At 34.6% G+C, this 21,052-nt stretch overlaps 1 protein-coding gene across 1 annotated transcript in view; it reads right to left on the bottom strand.

The window, feature by feature from the left end:
• Positions 18,173-21,052, bottom strand: part of LOC107643851 (acyl-acyl carrier protein thioesterase ATL3, chloroplastic) — a gene marked incomplete in the record, with an annotated part of 4,648 nt that continues 1,768 nt past the window's right edge. The window contains 5 exon segments of the mRNA XM_016347600.2: positions 18,173-18,605; positions 18,938-19,084; positions 19,165-19,260; positions 19,371-19,480; positions 20,161-20,261. Coding sequence (XP_016203086.1) covers positions 18,968-19,084; positions 19,165-19,260; positions 19,371-19,480; positions 20,161-20,261 — 424 coding nt within the window.

The raw sequence follows: 21,052 nt of genomic DNA, 5'->3' as shown, positions 1-21,052 counted from the left end.
AAAACTAAAAGAGACATTTCAACAAACACATAAAGTGCAATAGAAGTAAACATTATTAAATGCAAGAATTAAAGGAATCTATAACTACAAAAACAAGAGGTCAACAATAGAAAAATGGATTGGGCCCACAAGGCTTTAGAATTCGTTGGCCACGTTTTGCTTTAAGTGAACTAGGTGGCAGCAACGGCGCGTGCGCGTACTATGCGCGTACGCGTCACCATGCGTGGTTCAACCATAGCAAATCTTATATCGTTTCGAAGCCCCGGATGTTAGCTTTCCAACCCAACTAAAACCGCATCATTTGGACCTCTGTAGCTCAAGTTATGGCCGATTAAGTGCGAAGAGGTCAGGCTTGACAGCTTTTTGGTTCCATCATTTCTTCATGAGTTCTCAAACTTTACATGCTTTTTCTTCATTCCCTTAATCCAATCTTTGCCTCCTAAATCTGAAATCACTTAACAAACATATCAAGGCATATAATAGAATCAAGGTGAATTAAATTTAGCTATTTTAAGTCCTAAAAAGCATGTTTTCACTCTTAAGCACAATTAAGGGAGAAGTTATAAAACCATGCAATTTCATTGAATAAATGTGGGTAAAAGTTGATAAAATCCCCAAAAATCAATACAAGATAAACCCTACAAATGGGGTTTATCAAGAGACTAATTGAGGCTTAAGCCCAAAGTTATTTGCTCTAATGGCAGGTATGGAGATACTTCTTCCATAGAAATCAGAGGTTGGTATGGTGTAGTCACCAAGAATCTTTCTTGCATCTCCTTCATTATTAGGCTCGGCTGCCATGTTTTCAGCTTCTTGTTTGAAAATTCCTGTGAGGTTTCTTCCGGAGTGTTGTGCTTTAGCTTGTTGTAAACGCTTCTTTAAGGTCCTCTCAGGTTCAAGATCAAGAATAAAGAGAGGTTCTTTATCTTTGTTCTTGCTCATAAACAAGAAAAAGAAAACCAAGAAAGAAAAAGAAAAGAAATCTCTATGTCACAGTATAGAGAATTCCTTGTGAGACGTAAAGAAGAAAGAAGAATGATGATAGAGAGAAGAGAGAAAGAATTCGGCTATGAGGAGTAGAAGAATTCGAAAATTAGAAATAAAAAGAAAAAATATTTTTGTTTTTATTTTATTTATTAATTAAATCCAAAAATAAAAACTAATTAACTAAAAAGATTTGAAAATTAAATAATGAATTTCGAAAAAGAAGAGAGAGAAATAGAGAATATATTTTCGAAAATTAGAAGAGAGAAGAATTACTTAGGAAGTTTTAAAAAAGAAGAAAGAGAAAACAAGTAACTAATTAAGAAAGATTTGAAAACAAGATAAGATAGAAGATTAGAAAAGATTTGAATTTAAAATTTAAAATTAGAAAAGATAAGATAGAAGTTGAAAAGATTTGAAAAAGATTTGATTTAAAATTTAAAATTTGAAATTTGAAATTTGAAATTTGAAATTTGAAATTTTGAAATTGAATTTTAAATTTTGAATTTGAAATAAGATAAGATAAGATTTTTTAATTACAAAGAAAGATAAAAAGACAAGATGGTAATTTGAAAAAGATATGATTTTTGAAACTATTTGATTTTGAAAAGACTTGAATTTGAAATTTAAAACTAAGATAAGATAAGATAATGGTTTTGAAATTAAAATTTGAAAATTTTGTTGCAATTTTTGAAAATTAAAGTAAAAAGATAGAAAAGATATTTTTTTGATTTTTTTTGAATTAATGAAGAAAGAAAAATAACTAAATGACACCAAACTTAAAATTTTTAGATCTAAAGACACTAAGTTTCGAAAATCTTAAAGAAAAACATCTAAAGACACAAAACTTAAAAATTTTAAAGATCAAAACAAGAACAATTTGGAGAACAAGAAGAACACCAAGAACAAACTCGAAAAATTCAAAGCAATTAAAGAACATGCAATGGACACAAAACTTAAGATTTGATACTAGACTCAAACAAAAGATACTATTTTTGAAAATTTTTAGAAAAAGACTCAAGAAAGTTCGAACTCTAACAAGAATGTAACACCCTAATTAGCCTAAGCTTTACCTCGCATCATAAAGGAAAGGTTAATCAAAGGTTATGACAGTTCTAAGCTCATACATATAATATATAGGAAGAATTAATATAGTCTAGAAGCCTGATAAAGGATATAGCTCAAAAACAGGATTTAAAAGCGCAAAACGTACTAACGAGGCTTCTAACTTAAAGCACAAGAAACAAATAAAATATAACAAAAGATAATAGTATAATATCATAAAAATCTAGCCACGGCTCGCGGAGTTTAAGCCGGCTAGCCATATACAGACTATACAGAATCTGAAGTTTAAAAAGGGCTTATACAAGCTTTGTTCTCTCAATACATGCCTCTAGGAAAAACAAAGTACAAAGGATGAGAGACATATACAAAATAAAACAAAAGACTCCAAAAAGTATCCATGATCCTCCACTTCTGTCACCATCAATGCAACTCGCCGAGGTGGGTTGCGACCTGCATCTGAAAAACAACAATAGAATATGGTATGAGAACCGGAGGTTCTCATTATGGTAACAGTGCCTAGTAATGTAAGATATAAGACCCCAGGACGCCAAAGGCAATCCTAGACTTCATATCTATCACAAGATTCAATCTTAAGGCATAATTAAAACATTGAAACATAACTTACAACCGTAATAGAAGAACAGGGTAATCTAACTTAGGGGATTACTAACTAAACTAGACACCGCTGTCCCACAGCTTTCACCAACCTACCCTCCATGCGATCCCATCGCCACCGCCTACCTAACCTCCTCAGCACCAGACAAACACAGATAATGCAAGCAAGGAAAATACAGGTAGTGTTCATATATGTAACAAGTAATTCAAGAAGCAAGTAGGAATATTATACAATTAGGCAAACTCAAGTAATCAAAGCAAGAAAACATATAGAAGATGCACATGATGAATGTCTGTCCTATTGGCTGTGATATCACATGTCGGTTGTAGTGCTAAACCCGACTCATAATCCGGTCGGCAACTCCTGGATTAGTCTCTCTGTTGCGCATACTCAGAAGGAATAATTCCGATGGATAGTGCCCTACCACCTTCTCCTTTCAGAGGTAAATGTTCCGAGGGAGAGTGCCCTACCACCTTCCTCTGGATGCCGCATAATTCCGAGGGATAGTGCCCTACCACCTTGCAACTAGAGAGAAAACACACGCTCAGGAGGTATAATTCCGAGGGATGACTGCCCTACCACCTTCTCCTTTCAGAGGGAAAACATTCCGAGGGAGAGTGCCCTACCACCTTCCTCTTGAGCGATAAACATGAGTGAGAAGCCCAGCTTCAAGCCTCACATCCGAATGTAGGCGGGACACTGCCATAGCCCCTATGACGGATAACAAAACATATCATAATCACAAATTCAATCTCAGAGGCCAGTGCTCACATCACCCTTCCACTCATACTCATTCCATTAACCATAATCATTCCTTTCCAAGTTCTCAACTCATCACAACCGTCATCAAATCATAACTTTCCATTCCGAACTCACTAGTTCGTCAATTTCTCAATTCATATACCATTCTTCCTTCGCAATCCACCATAAACCCATTCTCAGTACACCAGAAACCTAAGCCTCTGTTCTCTAACTTTTTAAAATAACACCAAATCAAACCTCCTAGGACATTTTCCATGTTTCAATACCCGAAGATAAGCCCAAGAGTCTTAAAATGGTGTCACAGAAGTTTACAAGCTTGTGGGGAAGGCGAAATAGTTGAAAACAAAGTTTAAATTTGAGAAACAGGTCGTGTGCGTACGCGTAGGGGTGTGCGTGCACATGCCCAGGAGGAGTTTCAAAACGTGTGTGTACGCATAGGTGTGTGCATACGCACAGGTACCAAATTTTATAATTCTGTTCACTCGCATAAGGCGTGCTAGCACCCCTAATAGACTGACCTTCCCAACTTGTGCGTGCGCACAGGCAGGGACGGTTCTATGTACATCGGTGCGGGGGCAAGTGCCCCCACTACTATTTGAAATTTTTTTGAGTAGTATATGATAATAATATTTATTTGCCCCCATTAGATTATTAAATTTGACCCCATAATAATTTTTTACTCAACTTTTGGTACTTAATCGTCAATTTAAAAATTTTATATTAGAAATTTGTTAGAATGATTAATTCTCAAATTTAAACGAAATTAGTGTTCCTTTTTAAAAATCAAATCAAAAGAATATTATTTATCTTCTTTTTAAATTAGCTTTAATTTTTGCATAGCAACTGTATTAATTGTAAGAACTTTTTTACCTATAAATATCAATAAGCTCACCCTTGATTCAATACCCTAAAACTGGTAAAAAGGTCTTAAGTAAGTGTTACGGAAGGTTGCAAGCTTGTCGGAAAAGTAAAATAGTTAAAAATAAAGTTTTTTTTTTGAAAAACAGGGCAGTGTGCATGCGCACAGGGTTGTGCGTACGCACAGGGTTGTGCGTACGCACAGGTTTAAATCCTCATTGGTATGTGCGCGCATAAGCTGTGCTAGCGCTGCAAATAGATTGCCTGCCTCTACGTGTGCGGACGCACAGGTCTGTGCATGCGCACAGGTTAAGAATTTTGCAGAGATTTTACGGTATAGACGCTTATGACCTCCCCCTCTATGTCCTGCGGTAATGATTCCTCCGGCATTATGGCCTTTACCATAACGATGCTGTCCATAGATCAAATTATTTCGTGGATTGGATTTGACTTGACTGTCTACGGCTCCATTGCGTGTGCTCTATTAATACTTCTATATTAATATAATATAAAAGGATTAATCGGAGAAATTAGTCGTATAAATAGAATAAATAAATAGAATATTATTCAATTTGAGAAGAGAATCTTTATAGAGGATTTCGAATAGATTCAAAATTTAATAGATTAATAAAATTTATAAATCTGAATATATTACTCCTATTGAATACGTGCGTACATATCAGAAATCACAAAATTCTGCAACTTTGCAGAATTTCAGATTTTAACACCAATTTTTGAATGATCATAACTTCCTCCTCAAAATTCCAAAGTTTACAAACTTTATATCGATTCGAAGAGTTTTCAATAAACTTTAATTCTAAAACAATTTCAACAAATTTTGAAAATCGAGGCAAAAGTTATGATCAGACAAAGTTTACCAAAAACTAACTTTTTCCAAAATTTCACAATTTCCTTACTTTCTTGTAAAACACAACCAAAGCCATACCAAACCATTCCAAACTCCATTTCTCATCAAAATCTACCCTTTGTATCATATTACCCCAATCTTACCACCTTTTCCTTCACATTTCATCATCCTCCACCTCAACATCAATATATCGCATTATACTCAATCCTCATTCACATTTTTCCAACCACATTACCATTTCATCAATCTCAACATCACATATACCATCACCATTCACTTTTCAATTCACACAATCAATCATCATCATCATATCATCATCATTCATCATAATTACTCAACTTTATCAACTCATCATAAATTATCATACATCATCATTAAACAAATCAACAATAATTTTAATTCAAACCTATCCTATGGGTTACTAGCCTAAGTGTCCATGACTATTATATACTACATAGAAAAAACCGAAACCATACCTTGGCCGATTCCCAATATGAACCAAAACCCCAAAAGAGCACAAGTTGATCTTCCAACCACAAGCAAGCCTCCAATATGACTCCAACAAGCACCAACAAGCTCCAAAAGCTCCCAAACTCACAACAAACAAGCTATATACACACAAATCATCACTAATCAATCCAGGGCTCAACATAATCATAAAATCACAAGGATTTCAAGAGCTCTTACCTTGCCCAACAGTTTTGGAAGCCAAAACCACAAGCAATCAAGTGTTAGAGTGTACCTAAACACCCAAAACACAAGATTTCACTCAAAACCAAATCCTAAAATTCGAATTTCACAAGGGGACGAAAATTGGGCAAGAAAACTCGAAAATCTTACCACAAAGCTTAGATAGAAGTGACGGGCTCGGCGAGAACTTCACGTAGCCATTGACGGCACACGAATCGGAGCACTGTAGCTCGATATATTGCGGATTGAAATGAGAAGTGAATAGTGCTTCTTCTCTCTTCTCCTTCTTCTCTCAATTTTCTGGTGTGTATGTGTGTGTTGTAGCTGAAGGGTTCATTAATGAACCTTTATATATGTTGGGTTTGGCCCCAACTTGGGCCCGGTCCAACTCGTTAGCATCTTTAGCCCGTTCGGCCCAACTTTGGGCCAAACCTTTAAAACTAACGCCCGGTTTTCTATTTCTAATATTTTCTAAGGTTTTTGACTGTTTTCACTTTTTCTCACACAGTACTGGGCAGACTTAAACCGGTTCGACTGGTTCAACTGTCGGTTCGCGGTTTTTTACGGTTTTTCGCAGAAAACACATTTTCTGACTCAAAAAGACCTATTGAGTCCAAAAATTATATTTAAATTCACAAATTCTCATTCTAACTTTTCAGAACTTAGTTTGGGCATTTAAATTATTTTATTTGTAAAAACTCCGGTTCTTACAAAGAACAAGAACAAAAGACCTAAACAAAAGATAAAGAATTAAAGATTAATAAAGAAAAGAAAGTATTTTTGAAAAATTTTTGAATTTTTTTGAAAAAGAAAATAAAAGACTCAAACAAAATTAAAAACAATACCTAATCTAAGCAACAAAATAATCCGTTAGTTTGTTCAAACTCGAACATTTCCCGGCAACGGCACAAAAAACTTGGTGCACGGATTCTCACACTCCGTACAACTGAACCAGCAAGTGCACTAGGTCATCCAAGTAATACCTGAGTTGAGTCAGGGTCAATCCCATGAGGATTGTCGGCTTGGATCAAACAATGGTTATCTTGTAAATCTTAGTTAGGCGGATAGAAAAGTTGTTTAGTTGTTTAAGCGCATAAAAGTAAAATAAAGAAAACGTTACTCAGTGGTTGTGAATATAATGATAAGAAGATGGTTAAGGCTTCAGAGATGCTTTGTTCTTCTGGATCAATACTTTCTTACTGTCTACTCCAATTGTGAATGATTTCTTCTATAGCAGGCTGTATGTGATCAACGCCGGTTTAAGTGGCTGCCAATCTTCCTCTAGGCTGAACACCAGGTTTAGTGTGCATCCAGTCTGAATGAGGGTGAAGCTCCTGCAGTTCATTCCCTTGGTGATCCTACTCAAAACGCCACAGACAAGGTCGAATCTTCCGGATCAGAGAATGTTGCGCCTTGATTCTAGGCTTTACCACAAAGACCCTAATCTCCCCATACCTTAGCTGAACTGATGTCTCGAGAAGTCCCCAACGAAGTCGTGGATTAGCCGTCTAAGAGATGTATGATCAAGCTAGTAGTTTATTGATATCCGATGAAAGACGCTCGCTAAACCCATGTAGAATAGAGATAACTTTTGACGGTTGAAGAACGAAGATACATCGTAAGAGAGGATCAAACACGAATTGAAATAGAACAGTAGTACTTTTATTAATCCATAAAACTCAGCAGAGCTCCTAACCTTAACCTAGGAGGTTTAGTGGCTCATACTGTACATAATGGTGTTCGAAAATATGATATGCTGGAGAGTGTTCCTAAACATGGTTGATCTTCTCCTATATATACTAATCTAATGACTAAAGATTATAGAAATATGATAGGCTTAGGCTTGTAGTGCAAAAATCCACTTTCAGGAACCACTTGGTGAGTGTTTGGGCTGAGCTTTAGTGTCTCCTACGTGCTAGGACTCCCCAGGGGCATTGAACGCTGGCTAAGGGCCCCCTTTTGGGCGTTGGACACTGGTCACCTTCTTGCGGACGTTGGACGCCAGTTTTGGGCCTTCAATTCTGAAGCAAAGTATGAACTATTATATATTTCTGGAAAGCCCTAGATGTTAGCTTTCCATAGCCATTGAGGGCGCGCCATTTGAACTTGTGTATCTCCAGAAAAGCTCCTTAGAGTGCATAGAGGTTAGATCTTGACAGCATCTGCAGTGCTTTCTCTGCCTCTAAATCAGTCTTTTGCTCCAGCTCCTCAATTTCAGCCAGAAAATACCTGAAATTGCGTAAAAATACACAAACTCAAAGTAGAATCCAAAAATGTGAATTTTACACTAAAACCTATGAAAACATAATAAAATTTAAACAAAACATGCTAAAAACTATATGAAAATGATGCCAAAAAGCGAATAAAATATCCGCTCATCAGCGGGTCAACCAGCGGATCGGGTCGAGTCGAGTGCAGGTTGCTGGGAGGCTTGGGCCAGTTCAAGCGGCGGGTTGCTGGTAGGCTTGGCGCCGCAACACGTGGAGGCTTCTGGACCGTGCGATCGTCACTAAGATCCAATGGATGCTGAAGCATATGGAGATGAGAAACAATGGAGGCGGACAGTGAGGTTGCGGTGGTGCATGATGGCGCGTCCAGCGGCGATTCTGGCAGCGTTGGAATCTTGACGAAGAGACGAACACGATGGTGGTGGCAGTGACGAACCAAATCGTCGGAAAAAGATCAAAAAACAAGGACAAAGAAGCACTGTCAGAAGAGAAAAATAAGGGGGCTTTTGAACAAATTTGCATTGAAAAAAAAACCTAAGCTCTGATACCATGTTAGAAATAAGAGAGAAATCTGAAAAGATGTTTTGTGTATTATTCAGTATGTAGAAAAGTACAATGTACAAGGGGTATATATAGGTGCTAGAAGAATCAGAGTAATAAAAGTATTCAATCTTATAATTAATATACAGATATGTTATATAAATATAAATAATACTAATTGATCTAATATTGATTCTAATTTATTCTCTAACACTTATTACGCCAAAACCATACTCTCTAATTAGTTAGAATGAATATGTCTTTTCAATCTAATTGTTGATTTGAACCCATTTGCTGTTATATAAAAAATAGAAAAAAAATTTTAGACTTGATATTCTACTTTTTTTGGAATTAAACTATTTCGCAGGCCCTTGTAGCAAATTTTCCAATTTGCATTTGCAAGTTTGGAGATGACCATTTTGCGGCTACTTCTCCTGAGTTGGTGGCCAAGCCCATTCCGGCTAAGCCACATGCAAAATAAAATTGCGCATTTTAGGCCAATTTTTATTTATTTTAATTAAAAAAAATATTTTACTTGTTATAAGCTGTGAAAACCATAGATGCACCGCAACTAAAAATGGTAGATATGGTGTTTCAAATGTATTGTGGCATTGCCGAACGAGTCTAAATTAAGATATAAAAGTATAAAAGAATCAAAAAATTGTTCTACATAGAACCAAGACATGAGATAATAATAAAAGTTTCAGTCGTTTAGATTACAATTAATTTGTCAAAATATTCTTCTAAAGAAGGAAAATTTATATCGTAGATCAGATTAATGAAAAGTGAGCGATACAAAATAATAGTCATAATTACTGTGCTTTCTTCACGTCCAGAACAGAGCATTTGGCATTTTGAACACAGTAGTTACTCACACTCCCTACAAGAGCCCTATAACAAGAGATCTGTATTAAAAATTACAACTATACTAGCTGTACGCCAAAAATCATCAACTAAATTAGTCATAAGTATAAAATATATTAGAATATAAAATATATTAAAAATAAATTAAATAATACATGTATTTATATACAAATACATAATAACTTAATTGGTGACTGACTTTTGATATGCAAATAATGTCTTTGTTTTTGTATTATGTATTTAATGTTTCAGCAAGTGACCCTTTTTAATAAGAATTAATCTCTACATACAAGTCATTTAACCAAATAAGTCATTTACACTCAGCGCTCTTGCTGCACGTTCTTCTTCTCCTTTTTTGTTATTTTTCTTTTTCGTTATCATCATCACCAACACCACCTCCTCCTTCTCCTCCTCCTCCTCCTCTTCTTCCTCCTTCTTTTTTCATTGGACTTTCTTCTCCTCCTTCTTTTTCCTCCTTCTCCTCCATCATCATCATCATCATCATCATCATCATCATCATCATCATCATCATCATCATCATCGTAGTCTTCTTCTTATATGCATCATCGTTATTTTTATCGTCATTATTGTTATCATTATCGAAAATTTTTGCCATATTAATGACGTTGCCTGATCCAAAATTTTTGTCATAGAATTTTCTCAAGTTTCTTCTTGTTTTACTCTCTTAACAAGAATAAAAAAATTAAATAAAGAAAAAGAAACATATAATGCTGCAAAATTACTTGGAAGAGGATGAACCTACATTCATTCAACTAAAAGAAAGAAATAAGAAAAAGAAGAAGAAGAAAACAATGCAGCATTAAAGAAAATATTTCTGTGTATTTGTAGCAAATTTCAGTGTAAAACTAAGACATTTTTGTGTATTGTTAAGAAATTTTGGTGTATTTGTCTAATAAGTTCTGCATAATTTAAAACTCTTTCTCTTTTTCATCTTTTGCTGCTTCTTCCTCTTCTTTTTCATCATCATCATCATCTTTTTTTATTTATCTTTTCCTTCTTTTTTTATCTTCTCAAGTTTCTTCTTGTTTTACTCTCTTAAAGAGAATAAAAACAAAAAAAATCAAAAAAAGAATAAGAAAAAACACATAATGCTGCAAAATTACTTGGAAGAGGATGACCCTACATTTATTCAACTAAAAAAAAAGAAAAAAGAAAAAAAAAAGAAGAAAAAAATGCAGCATTAAAAAAAATATTTCTGAGTATTTGTAGCGAATTTCAGTATAAAACTAAGACATTTATGTGTACTATTAAGAATTTTCGATGTATTTGTATTGATAAGTTTCGCATAATTTAAAACTCTTCCTCTTTCTTCTCTTCATCTTTTGCTACTACTTCTTCTTTTCATCATCATCATCATCATATTTTTTTCTTATTTTTCTTTTCCTTCTTGTTTTACCTTCTCAAGTTTCTTCTTATTTTACTCTCTTAATAAAAATAAAAACAAAAAAATCAAACAAAGAAGAAGAAGAAACATATGATGCTACAAAATTATTTGGAGGAGGATGAACCTACATTCATTCAACTAAAAGAAAGAAAGAAAGAAAAATACAACATTAAAGAAAATATTTTTGTGTATTTCATAGCAAATTTCGGTGTAAAACTAAAGCATTTATGTATATTGTTAAGAATTTTCAGTATATTTTGATAAATTCTGCATAATTCAAAACTCTTCCTCTTCTTCCTCCTCATATTCTGCTGCTGCTTCTTCTTCTTCTTCATCTTCTTCATCATCATCATTTTTTTCTTCTTTTTTTCCTTAGAGAAGAAGACAAATTGATCCCTGACTTTTTGGTCTGCAGACATTTAAGTCCCTAAAAATTTAAAAATACATTTAAGTCTCCGACCTCTTCAAAATTTGGACACATCGATCCTTGGGTCTAATTTGTTCTATTTTAAAAACTCTTTTATGTGTGCATCCGTATCAACCATATCAGTATAATGGAAGTCACGTTTGATTTTTCCGTTGGGTCGGATAGATCCAAGTGAACATGAAAGATTGATATGTCTAGATTTTGAAAAGGTTATGAATTTAAATGTATTTTTAAATCTTTGAGAACTTAAATGTCTGCGGATCAAAAGGTCAAGAACCTATTTGTCCTTTTCTACTTTTCTTATTTATCTTTTTCTTCTTGTTAAACCTTCTCAAGTTTCTTCTTATTTTATTCTCTTAACAAGAATAAAAAAAATCAAACAAAGAAGAAGAAACACATAATGCTGCAAAATTACTTGGAAGAGGATGAATCTACATTCATTCAACTAAAAGAAAGAAAGAAATAAGAAAAAAAAATGCAGCATTAAAAAAATATTTTTGTGTATTTGTAGCAAATTTTGGCGTAAAACTAAGACATTTATCTATATTGTTAAAAATTTTCGGTGTATTTGTACTTCTGAGTTCTGTATAATTTAAGACTCTTCCTCTTAATTCGTCCTCCTCATCTTCTACTGCTTCTTCTCTTCATCTTCTTATTTTATTTTCTCATAATTCTTTTTGGGTGAAAAAAATTAAACAAAAAAAAATAATACATAATGTTGCAAAATCAATAGAAAGAGGAGGAGGAAAACAAATGCATCAACAATAGCAGCAATAAAAAGAACGGCGAAGAGGATGAAACACACAAAGAAGAAACGTAAAGAAAAAAGAGGAGGAACACAAAGAAGAAGGAGAAGAAGAAGGAAGAGGAGGAGGAGAAGGAGGAGTAACGCGAGATACAAACTTGGAGGAGAAACGGCGTGATTTTACGCGCGCATTATGTAAGTGAATTTTGTTGGGTTAAGGTTAACTTGTTTGGACTTGTTTGTCAAAAAAGCTTGTATGGGTAACAGGACTGTTATTTTAAACGCTAATTATTAATTATATAGTAAACAGTAAAAATGTACACTAATTTTTTTAGATATTATTTTAATTTTATACTCACTTATATTTAAGTTAATTATATTTTTTATTATTCATAATTATTAATATAAATGTAATTAAATATATATAAATAAAATATCAAATATTTTATTAATTACAATATAATTATTTTTTTATAATTATATGATATTTATTAATATTATTTTTAATAAATACATATAATATATAATAATATAATAAATATAAACTAATTAGTTAGTTATTAAAATAAAAAATATTTACTTTAATATAAAAATAAAATTAAAAAATCTTTATTATGAAAAAATACTAGAATTTTATATACTTATTTAATAATAATCAGATTATAACTTGTTGATTATAATTTGTTAAAATTTGATTGTTTTTAAAATATTAGTGAAGATATATATATTTTAAATTTTAATTTTAATTTTTGACTATTTGATATTTTTTATTTATGTAAAATCAGTTCTACTGGTTCAACTAGTAATTCATTGATTGAACCAATAGATCAATAAACTAATAGACTAACCAGTTCAATTACCGGTTCGATTTTGACAACTATGCTTGGCAATATACTCCTTTGCTATCCATTTTTGTATTCTTAAATGGAAAGACTAGAATCTATCAAGAATCTTGGTAGCAAGACACTCCAACAACAAAAGTATATTGTAACACCCTAACTACTAAAGTTCACGCTTCCGGCTGCGCAACTCTGATAGCTCGGACATTACGACGACACTTATACTATTTAATACTAAAATATGAGCCTGTCTAAAACTTTAAACTGCAATACCGCTCCCGAAATACTTTCGTTCGACAACGCACATCCATATATACCATACAACTTACAAAAACTCATAAAGAGTACATCCATATATATACATATATAATATTACAAGCATTAACCAATACAATTCCTATCCCTCTTATAGAATGTATCAAGATAAATGCGAGGGAACAAAAATATACTAAAGCAATACAGAGCATCTCAACAACAACTAAATGAACTCTTCATAACTTCTGCGCCATATCCTGAAAGGGGAAAAATGTAGGGGGGGTGAGAACATCATCCTCGAAAGGGTTCTCAGTAGAGGGTTTTTGGGAATTACTGTAATAGGATACGTGGAGATAAACCGTACCAGTGATTAATAACCGTCTTATGCCTCTTTTCAAAAACAATAGTTTACAATAAAAGTAAGGTCGGAAATCTTTTCTGAAAAAAGAACCATTCAATTCTCAAGAACTCAAAAGCCCTTCAAAACGGTTTATCTATGCTGAACCAAAACAGCCTTTCATATTTTATTCCAAACCAGAAACACAAAACCGAAATCAATCATCGATTCATCTCATTCCAACCACGGCCCTAGGCCCAAACAATCCAACCATCAACCAATCACCACAGTCCAACAGAGTCCCAGTAGCAAACACAAATAGGAAGACGCAAGCACAAACAAACAATTATTGCAAGTAGGACAATTAGCAATTAATCACATAGGCACACCAAGTATAATATGCACACCCAAACAAAGTCACATAGATGCATATGATGCATGCCTGTCCCTAATAGCTGATGATATCATCTGTCGGTTATAGAGCCAACCCGACAAGTCCTGGTAGCTAACCATTGGACTGTCCCTCTGTCGCGCATCCCCAACTCGAGTTATACTCATCATAAACTTGATCATAATCATGATCCATATCCATCACCCTCACTGGTGAATATTTACGGGGACGAGCTCATCCGGGCTTTCACAGTGCCCGGCCACACTTACGACATAGGGTCAAAAGAGTTTCGAGTCTCAACCTGGAGCACGTGGTGGCTAGCCACTGCTTTCTCCCAGGGAAACCCTCATCTCCGATGGTGGAAGTGCAACATTCACATTTATCAATGATTCAGCATAAACATGCATTCAATCTCATCCATGGATCAACATCCATCTCAGCCATCCGGCTCACGGTTCAGTCCAGAACCAGCCAATATTCATATCATACACAGCCATTCCGGCTCACGGTTCAATCCAGAACCAATCAATATGTATAATCATACACAGCCTTTTCGGCTCTCAACAAAACAGCACTTCCACATTCAAAATCATCAAATTCATGAAATCGGCATTTAAGCCATAAATCATTTTCTCAATTCATTTCACTTTGAAATCAAGTTTCAACTCTTTTCAGCCTTGACTTTAAAGATCTCATTTCTCAAATCATCTCAAGCTCATAAGCCACTTTTACTCAAGGTAAATTCCCCTTTTAAAACCATGCCACTCTCGGCATCCTCTTTTCAAAACCTCCATAACCATGGAAAGTTAAAGATTCATTTTGAAACATTCAAAATCATCCATCCAACAATGGGATTTTATAACAAAGTTTCTCGGCAGAGTCTCAAGTCTTTAGGGGAGAATAACATAACTCACTTCACCAAATTCATTTAAAATCATTAAAACATTGGCTTTCCGATTTGAGTAGGAAAATAGGATCTAAGCCAAACCGAGTCATGTAATCATTTACTTCTTTCAAAGTCGTTTCCTTTACTTAGGCAAAAACCAACTTCAACCCCCATGATAAATTCTAGAACGTTTCAACTGTTCGAAATTGTTTTAGTCTTGCAAAAATTCAGAATTCAAAGAGTACTTAAAACCTTTCTCAAAACATTTCAAAATGAAACTTGTCAATAGACATTCAGGTCCTTTCAAAATCATTGAAACTCCTCTAATTGAAACCCTCAAGTCAAATTCAAAGGCATTGCCCTTGTCACATTTATAACAGCTTTAAAACATAAGTTTCATTCTAAATAACTTTCTCCTGAAAGAGATACAATGCCTTTCTTAAGAAGCAAGACTAAATCACAATTTCCCCTTTAATAATTCGTTTCAAAAGCATGAACCATCATTTTCTTGATAATTCAAATAAAATAGTAGAAGTCTTTAACTCATCATTTTTTTAGACAACATTCAATAAAGACTCGGATTTTATAGAAATTTCGGCAAAATTCTCAACGGGTTAAACTCGATCTCAAAGCTTTAAAAGAATCAACTTGAAAAGCATTTCGTTTCACAAAACCACACAACAATTCAACCAACAGACGTTCATAACCAACCAAGGCAAATCAAGCCATACATAAGGCCGATACAATTACCAAATACACATTCACTCACATCAGTATCCATATGTAATAATTCCAATAATAAACTATAGTTTTCGGAAAGCGCCCCTACCTCAAAACGCAAAACCATAGCCCAAACGCGTCACAGAGTCCTTTCCGCCTCAACCCGAACTGACGGCAACCAAAACCTCAGCTCCAAGCCACCTTCACAATAGCCATAGCAACACTAATCGCAACATATAATAATCAGGACTCGACCCCACGTTACCAAAACTCATTTATTAACCAAACACAACCGAAAACTAACGCGAGGCTTTTCGAAACATAATTTCTTACCAGAATAACAACACGAAGCAGTTGCGATTTCGAACCGGCCCCGACAACAGCTCCGGCGGCAGCCAGAAGCTCCGGTGGATCAACTATAAAAACCGCGCACATTAAAACCTTCTCAAGTTCCAAAATGACCAGAACCGCAAATTAAAACCCTTACCGGCAACGGCAGCAGGGTCTCAAGTGGCAGAAGCTCAGCCCGGAGCTCCGGCGGTGATCCCGGAAGTCACATAACTACTCCCGACGGCCCAAAGCACGGTGACTCAGCCTGTTCCTCTTCCTGTAGCAATCTCCGCAACAACATCACAAGCCCAAAGAGCAGGGAGTGACAGAGCTCGGTCACGGTGAAGCAGGGCGGTACAACGGCGGCCAAGCACAGCCCCTCAAACGGCAGTGACGCGGACACAGCTCCTCTTCTCCGTGCTCGTCGGCGACGCGTGAAGTACAAAGGCAGCATCTTTCCTTTCTCAGCGGACCAAAACAACAGAGACAGAAGGATTCATCTTGCTCCTCTCTCGCTGTTGGCAAGGATGATGACTACACGGGCTTCAGTGGCGGTTCCCGGCGACCCATCATCTGCGGCGGCGCTGGGCAGAGACGGCGACGATGCGACTGGCGGTAACGGGCTTGGACGACGACGGTGGCTTCCCAGACGAGACTAGGCGCGGCAGATCCAGGCCATCACCCCTTTCTCACTCGCGAACCCTCTCTCCCCGTGCTTCAACTTCGCGGCGCCAGGTGAACCAGAGGCGGCGCGATAGCACAGATGGCCGAGGCAGCGCGATGAAGCTGGCTCCATGGTGCTGCAGCTCAGGGACGGTGACTCGCAATGATGACGGGCGACAGCCTTCCCAGTGCCACTGACGCAGATTCCTTTCTCTTCCTCTCTTTCTGCTCCTGTGTCTTTCTTTCATGGAAGGGAAAGGGGGAAACCGTGTATGTTTGGCTGCTGGGGCATGGGGGGAGCAACGGGTATCCGGGTAGGGTTTTAGGGTTAGGGTTTTTGAGTAAAGTTAGGATTAGGGGTAATTTGGTAATTTCACATAAAATTGGGAATAATATAGTACTTGAAACTCAAATTAAATCCAACACTATTTGTACATAGAAAATACTATTTGCTCATTAATTTCACAAATTATTTTCAATAAAATGCCCAAATCTAAAAATTAGAAATAATATACTTAATTTCTTCATTTTCCAAAATAGCAGTAATAATATTTAAAATATTACTTATCTAATCCAAATCATATAAAATCCTTATTATTTCATAACCGCTAACTTTATAATTTGAATATAGAAAATAATCCAATAATTGTAAAATTGGATAATAATCATAACTTATCTCAAATTCAATAAATCAAAACTTGTCTTAATTATTTTTAATAAAATAATTTCTGAAATTAAGGCTATAAATAATTATATGATGAAACTTGATCATAAAAAGACTTTTCAAAAGTTTTGGGTCTTACATATATTATGACCTAAAATGGATTTAAGAGGAAAAGAGACAAATGAAAGCAAAAATGATTCTCACCTTTTTTTTTCCTTATCTGTTAACTCATTGGTCCCATAAGTTGTCCTCTTTATTTTCACTAAACCACTATAAACAAAAGCATTGCAAAAAATTATGGAACACAAATTTATATGTTCTTTTCCCCCTCACAATATTTTGGAAAATATTTTGATTTTTTAATCCTTTAAAATGTCAATAAAAGATTCAGTCCAAAATATTAATCAATAATAAATAACTCAAATTCATGATAATTGATAAAACAAATAAAGCAATAGCCACAAACCGCGAGCAATTTAAATCATCCAACATACAATTCCACATGGAATTGGATTCTAATTTAGATGCAAATAAACATAATAACATAAGGACTAAACTAATAAGATATAAAATATATAAATCCACAAATACTAACTAGAGAAAATTATAAGATCAACTCAAACATGCACTTAAGCTTATGATCACTCAAACCATCCATCTTAAATCCAAACATAACTCAAATCTGATTTCATAAAGAAAGATCTACCTATGTAAAGAGCAGCCTAGTGCATAAGCATCCTGTGTTAACGCTGATTACGGAAAAGGACCGCATCCAAATAATGTAATGTACATAGTCTAATCTGATAACTACATCAGTAGTTGTTTCCATAGCTTAAACCAACAGATCAACCATTGTTCTAAGGCTCTCCTTCGATAATTAGTATATGTAAAACTTGAATATTTTTTACTCATAAAAAAAATACTATATGCACACAAAAAATCAACTATCAAATCAGTCATTGTGTATTTGTATATAAATACATGTATTATTTTTTTTTACCGAAGATAGAGAGACTCGAACCCGCAACATCTTAGATGAATATGGAGAGACTATGCCATTTGAGCTATAGCTCATTGGCAAATATATGTATTGTTTAACTCATTTTCAATATGTATTTTGTATCTCAATATGTATTCTACAAAGACCTAGTGTAGTAGCTGATCTTTGGTATACACTTTGCATGATCGCTTATACATACTTGTATAGTTATCGATCAAATAATGTAATATCATGGCCCAACTCTTACACAGGACACCTAAACGGGCACAAAGCTAAATATCTAGTAAAATATAAACCAAAACATTAATCCCTCTAAATTTAGTTACCATTGAGATACACAGAATCAATTCCATAGCCAAGGGAGATCGCAATATCTAACAATAGTAAGATCACCAAAGAGAAATCGTCTTTGCAGTCGCTGAAATTCGAAATCAATAACATCAACGGGGAAGGCAATTGTCGATGCATCTAGGAGATAACATGAAAAAAAGAAAGAAACCGCAAGGATGAGAATGAGTCTCAGTAGACTTTGCAGATAGCTTCAAAAATAAATTTATAGCAGGTTATTTGTTGAAGCGGACGGCTTTGCAAAAACTTCCGCTTCGGCTATGGTTAATTTAGAACTTAGAAGAGCTGCTAAATAAATACATATAGAGTATCAATGATCCATACACAAGTGAATAATCCATTTTATATTTCTTTCCATGATTTAAATTTATTGGACTCTCCATTTCAGCACCGTGATACCTCCTCAGCCACCCACGGTAAAGATTGAATGCAAGTTATAAGATAATAATTACCTTTTGTAATATTGCATTCTAGCAACCAAATTAAGAGGCCTCATTTCGAATAAATTTCACAAACTTCGACTTCATCTCTGCTGGAATTCGAATCGGGCGATAGTTTTTGTCAAGCCAAACAGCCGTAGCCTTAGCCTCCAAAATAGGCTGCAATCAAATAAATCAAATATGATTAAAAAATATGCGCCATTTAGATAAAGTATAAATTGTAAGTGATGAAGATAAACCTCTTGGTTTGGAAGCTTAATGATGAAGTGATCGAAGTATAACCGTGCTGCTGAAGATCCAGAAATCCTAACCTTCACTACAAATTTATCCCCACTCTGTTTGCATGTTCTAAGCATGAGTATAATAATATTGGTGACAGAACAATCATGACTTCGCACTATGTATCCTAATAAAGAGAATGGCAAACAAAATCTCAGAGCCTCACTCTTAGCGGTGCAAGGAATTTTATTGATAACTCTGATAATGCCAATGCATCGCCGGTACGAGCTACAGCATCACAATTAATACCAATGCTTTCCAAGAGTTCATGACGACCTTATGAAGATATTCATAGACAAGGATCAGTTTATGCATTTCAAATACAAAATATTACTTCTATTTTCTGTGGAAATTATACAGCTTCCAACCCCTGATTTCAGAAACGGAACAATCTAAAATATCCTAGCGATCTGAAAACATTTTCAGCATATTCAAGATAACAAAACTACTACGCGTACAAGTTGAATCTCTTAAAAGGAAGAAAAATAAACTACTGACATGAATAGCATTAGATTGCATCTAAATTAGAATACACAGATTAGAGATGATGGTATGCTTATGTAGAAATCACTCCTAATCACTCACAATTCCAACCAAATTTATTTTCTAAAAGTATATGGACTGAGGCAAATGATTATTCCAAAAATGAAAAATCAACCTTATGAATTACCAAAGAATCATTTGCACAATGAGTCTAAGCTAATGCATGCCGAATACCTTTTTTATTTTCATTTTTCTTTTTCCTATTGCCTTGTACTTGCTTGGCTATTTGGATTTAAGCTTTTTCATACTTTCAAAAAGAATTGTGTTCTTTTGGAGTTATAAGCACTTCAAAATTGAAATCTACATTCATATATTACAAGATATACATATAAAGAAGCAAAGTGAAAACATTGAAGCAACAGAAATAATCCAGATTACTGGAAACTTAGATTTGTCAATTTATGAAATCTCACCGTGTTGGCAATAACTTGAATAGACTGCATTGTTGACCACACCATATTGATCCAACTCATAATCACGGACTTTCATTTCAACTTCACAGAATTCACTCATTCTGCAACATGAAAAAAGTTAAATGAGAGGACGAGCTAGTTAAATAATAAAAAAAATATTGATATTTTAAGAACAATATTATATGATGTCACTCGAAGATTGAACATAAATTGATTGCCATTTCCACAAGAGAGTTTCAAATATACAGAAGCAAATGATAGCTATTCTACATATTCATTCATGGTCCTCAAATTATGAAAGATAGATATTGGAGAATTTCTCAAAGATTATTTACCTTTGATGGGCCAAGGGCGTGCCTATTTATTTTGGGAGCAAACTTATCACTGTCAGTGATCTTGTGGCATTAAATTTCGAAATAAAAAATACTATGTATACACTACAAGTTAGCCACCATATATTTGTGTACAAAAACATGCCCTGATTAATTCGTTTTTCATATGTATTTTTGTATTTCAACATTGGGTGACTGATGGGTGGCTGAGTTTTAGTGGACACTTAACATAATTCATGTATTATTACATCGGAAGTTGTCTGTTAAATTACAAACTAAACATTATCGCGCAAGCAATAAGATACCATTTTTTTATTTCTTCTAAGAAATTTAGCTAGCGAAACAAATAACACTCCATCTAATCAAACACCTTTCACTTAAAATAACAACAAAAGAATCCATCAGGAACTCACCCAAAAAATAAAGAATAAAGCTTGAATGCAGGGCAACAAGATTAGGGAAATGTGTTTGCGACACATCAATTAACAACTTAAAAACCAATATTTAACGTCTTAATGAAAATTAACAACAAAGAAGCACTAAGGAATAGATGAAGTACC

The sequence above is a fragment of the Arachis ipaensis genome, chromosome B05 (genome assembly GCF_000816755.2).
Source record: "Arachis ipaensis cultivar K30076 chromosome B05, Araip1.1, whole genome shotgun sequence".
Taxonomy (NCBI): domain Eukaryota; kingdom Viridiplantae; phylum Streptophyta; class Magnoliopsida; order Fabales; family Fabaceae; genus Arachis; species Arachis ipaensis.
This window is presented reverse-complemented; position numbering and strand designations above follow the sequence as displayed.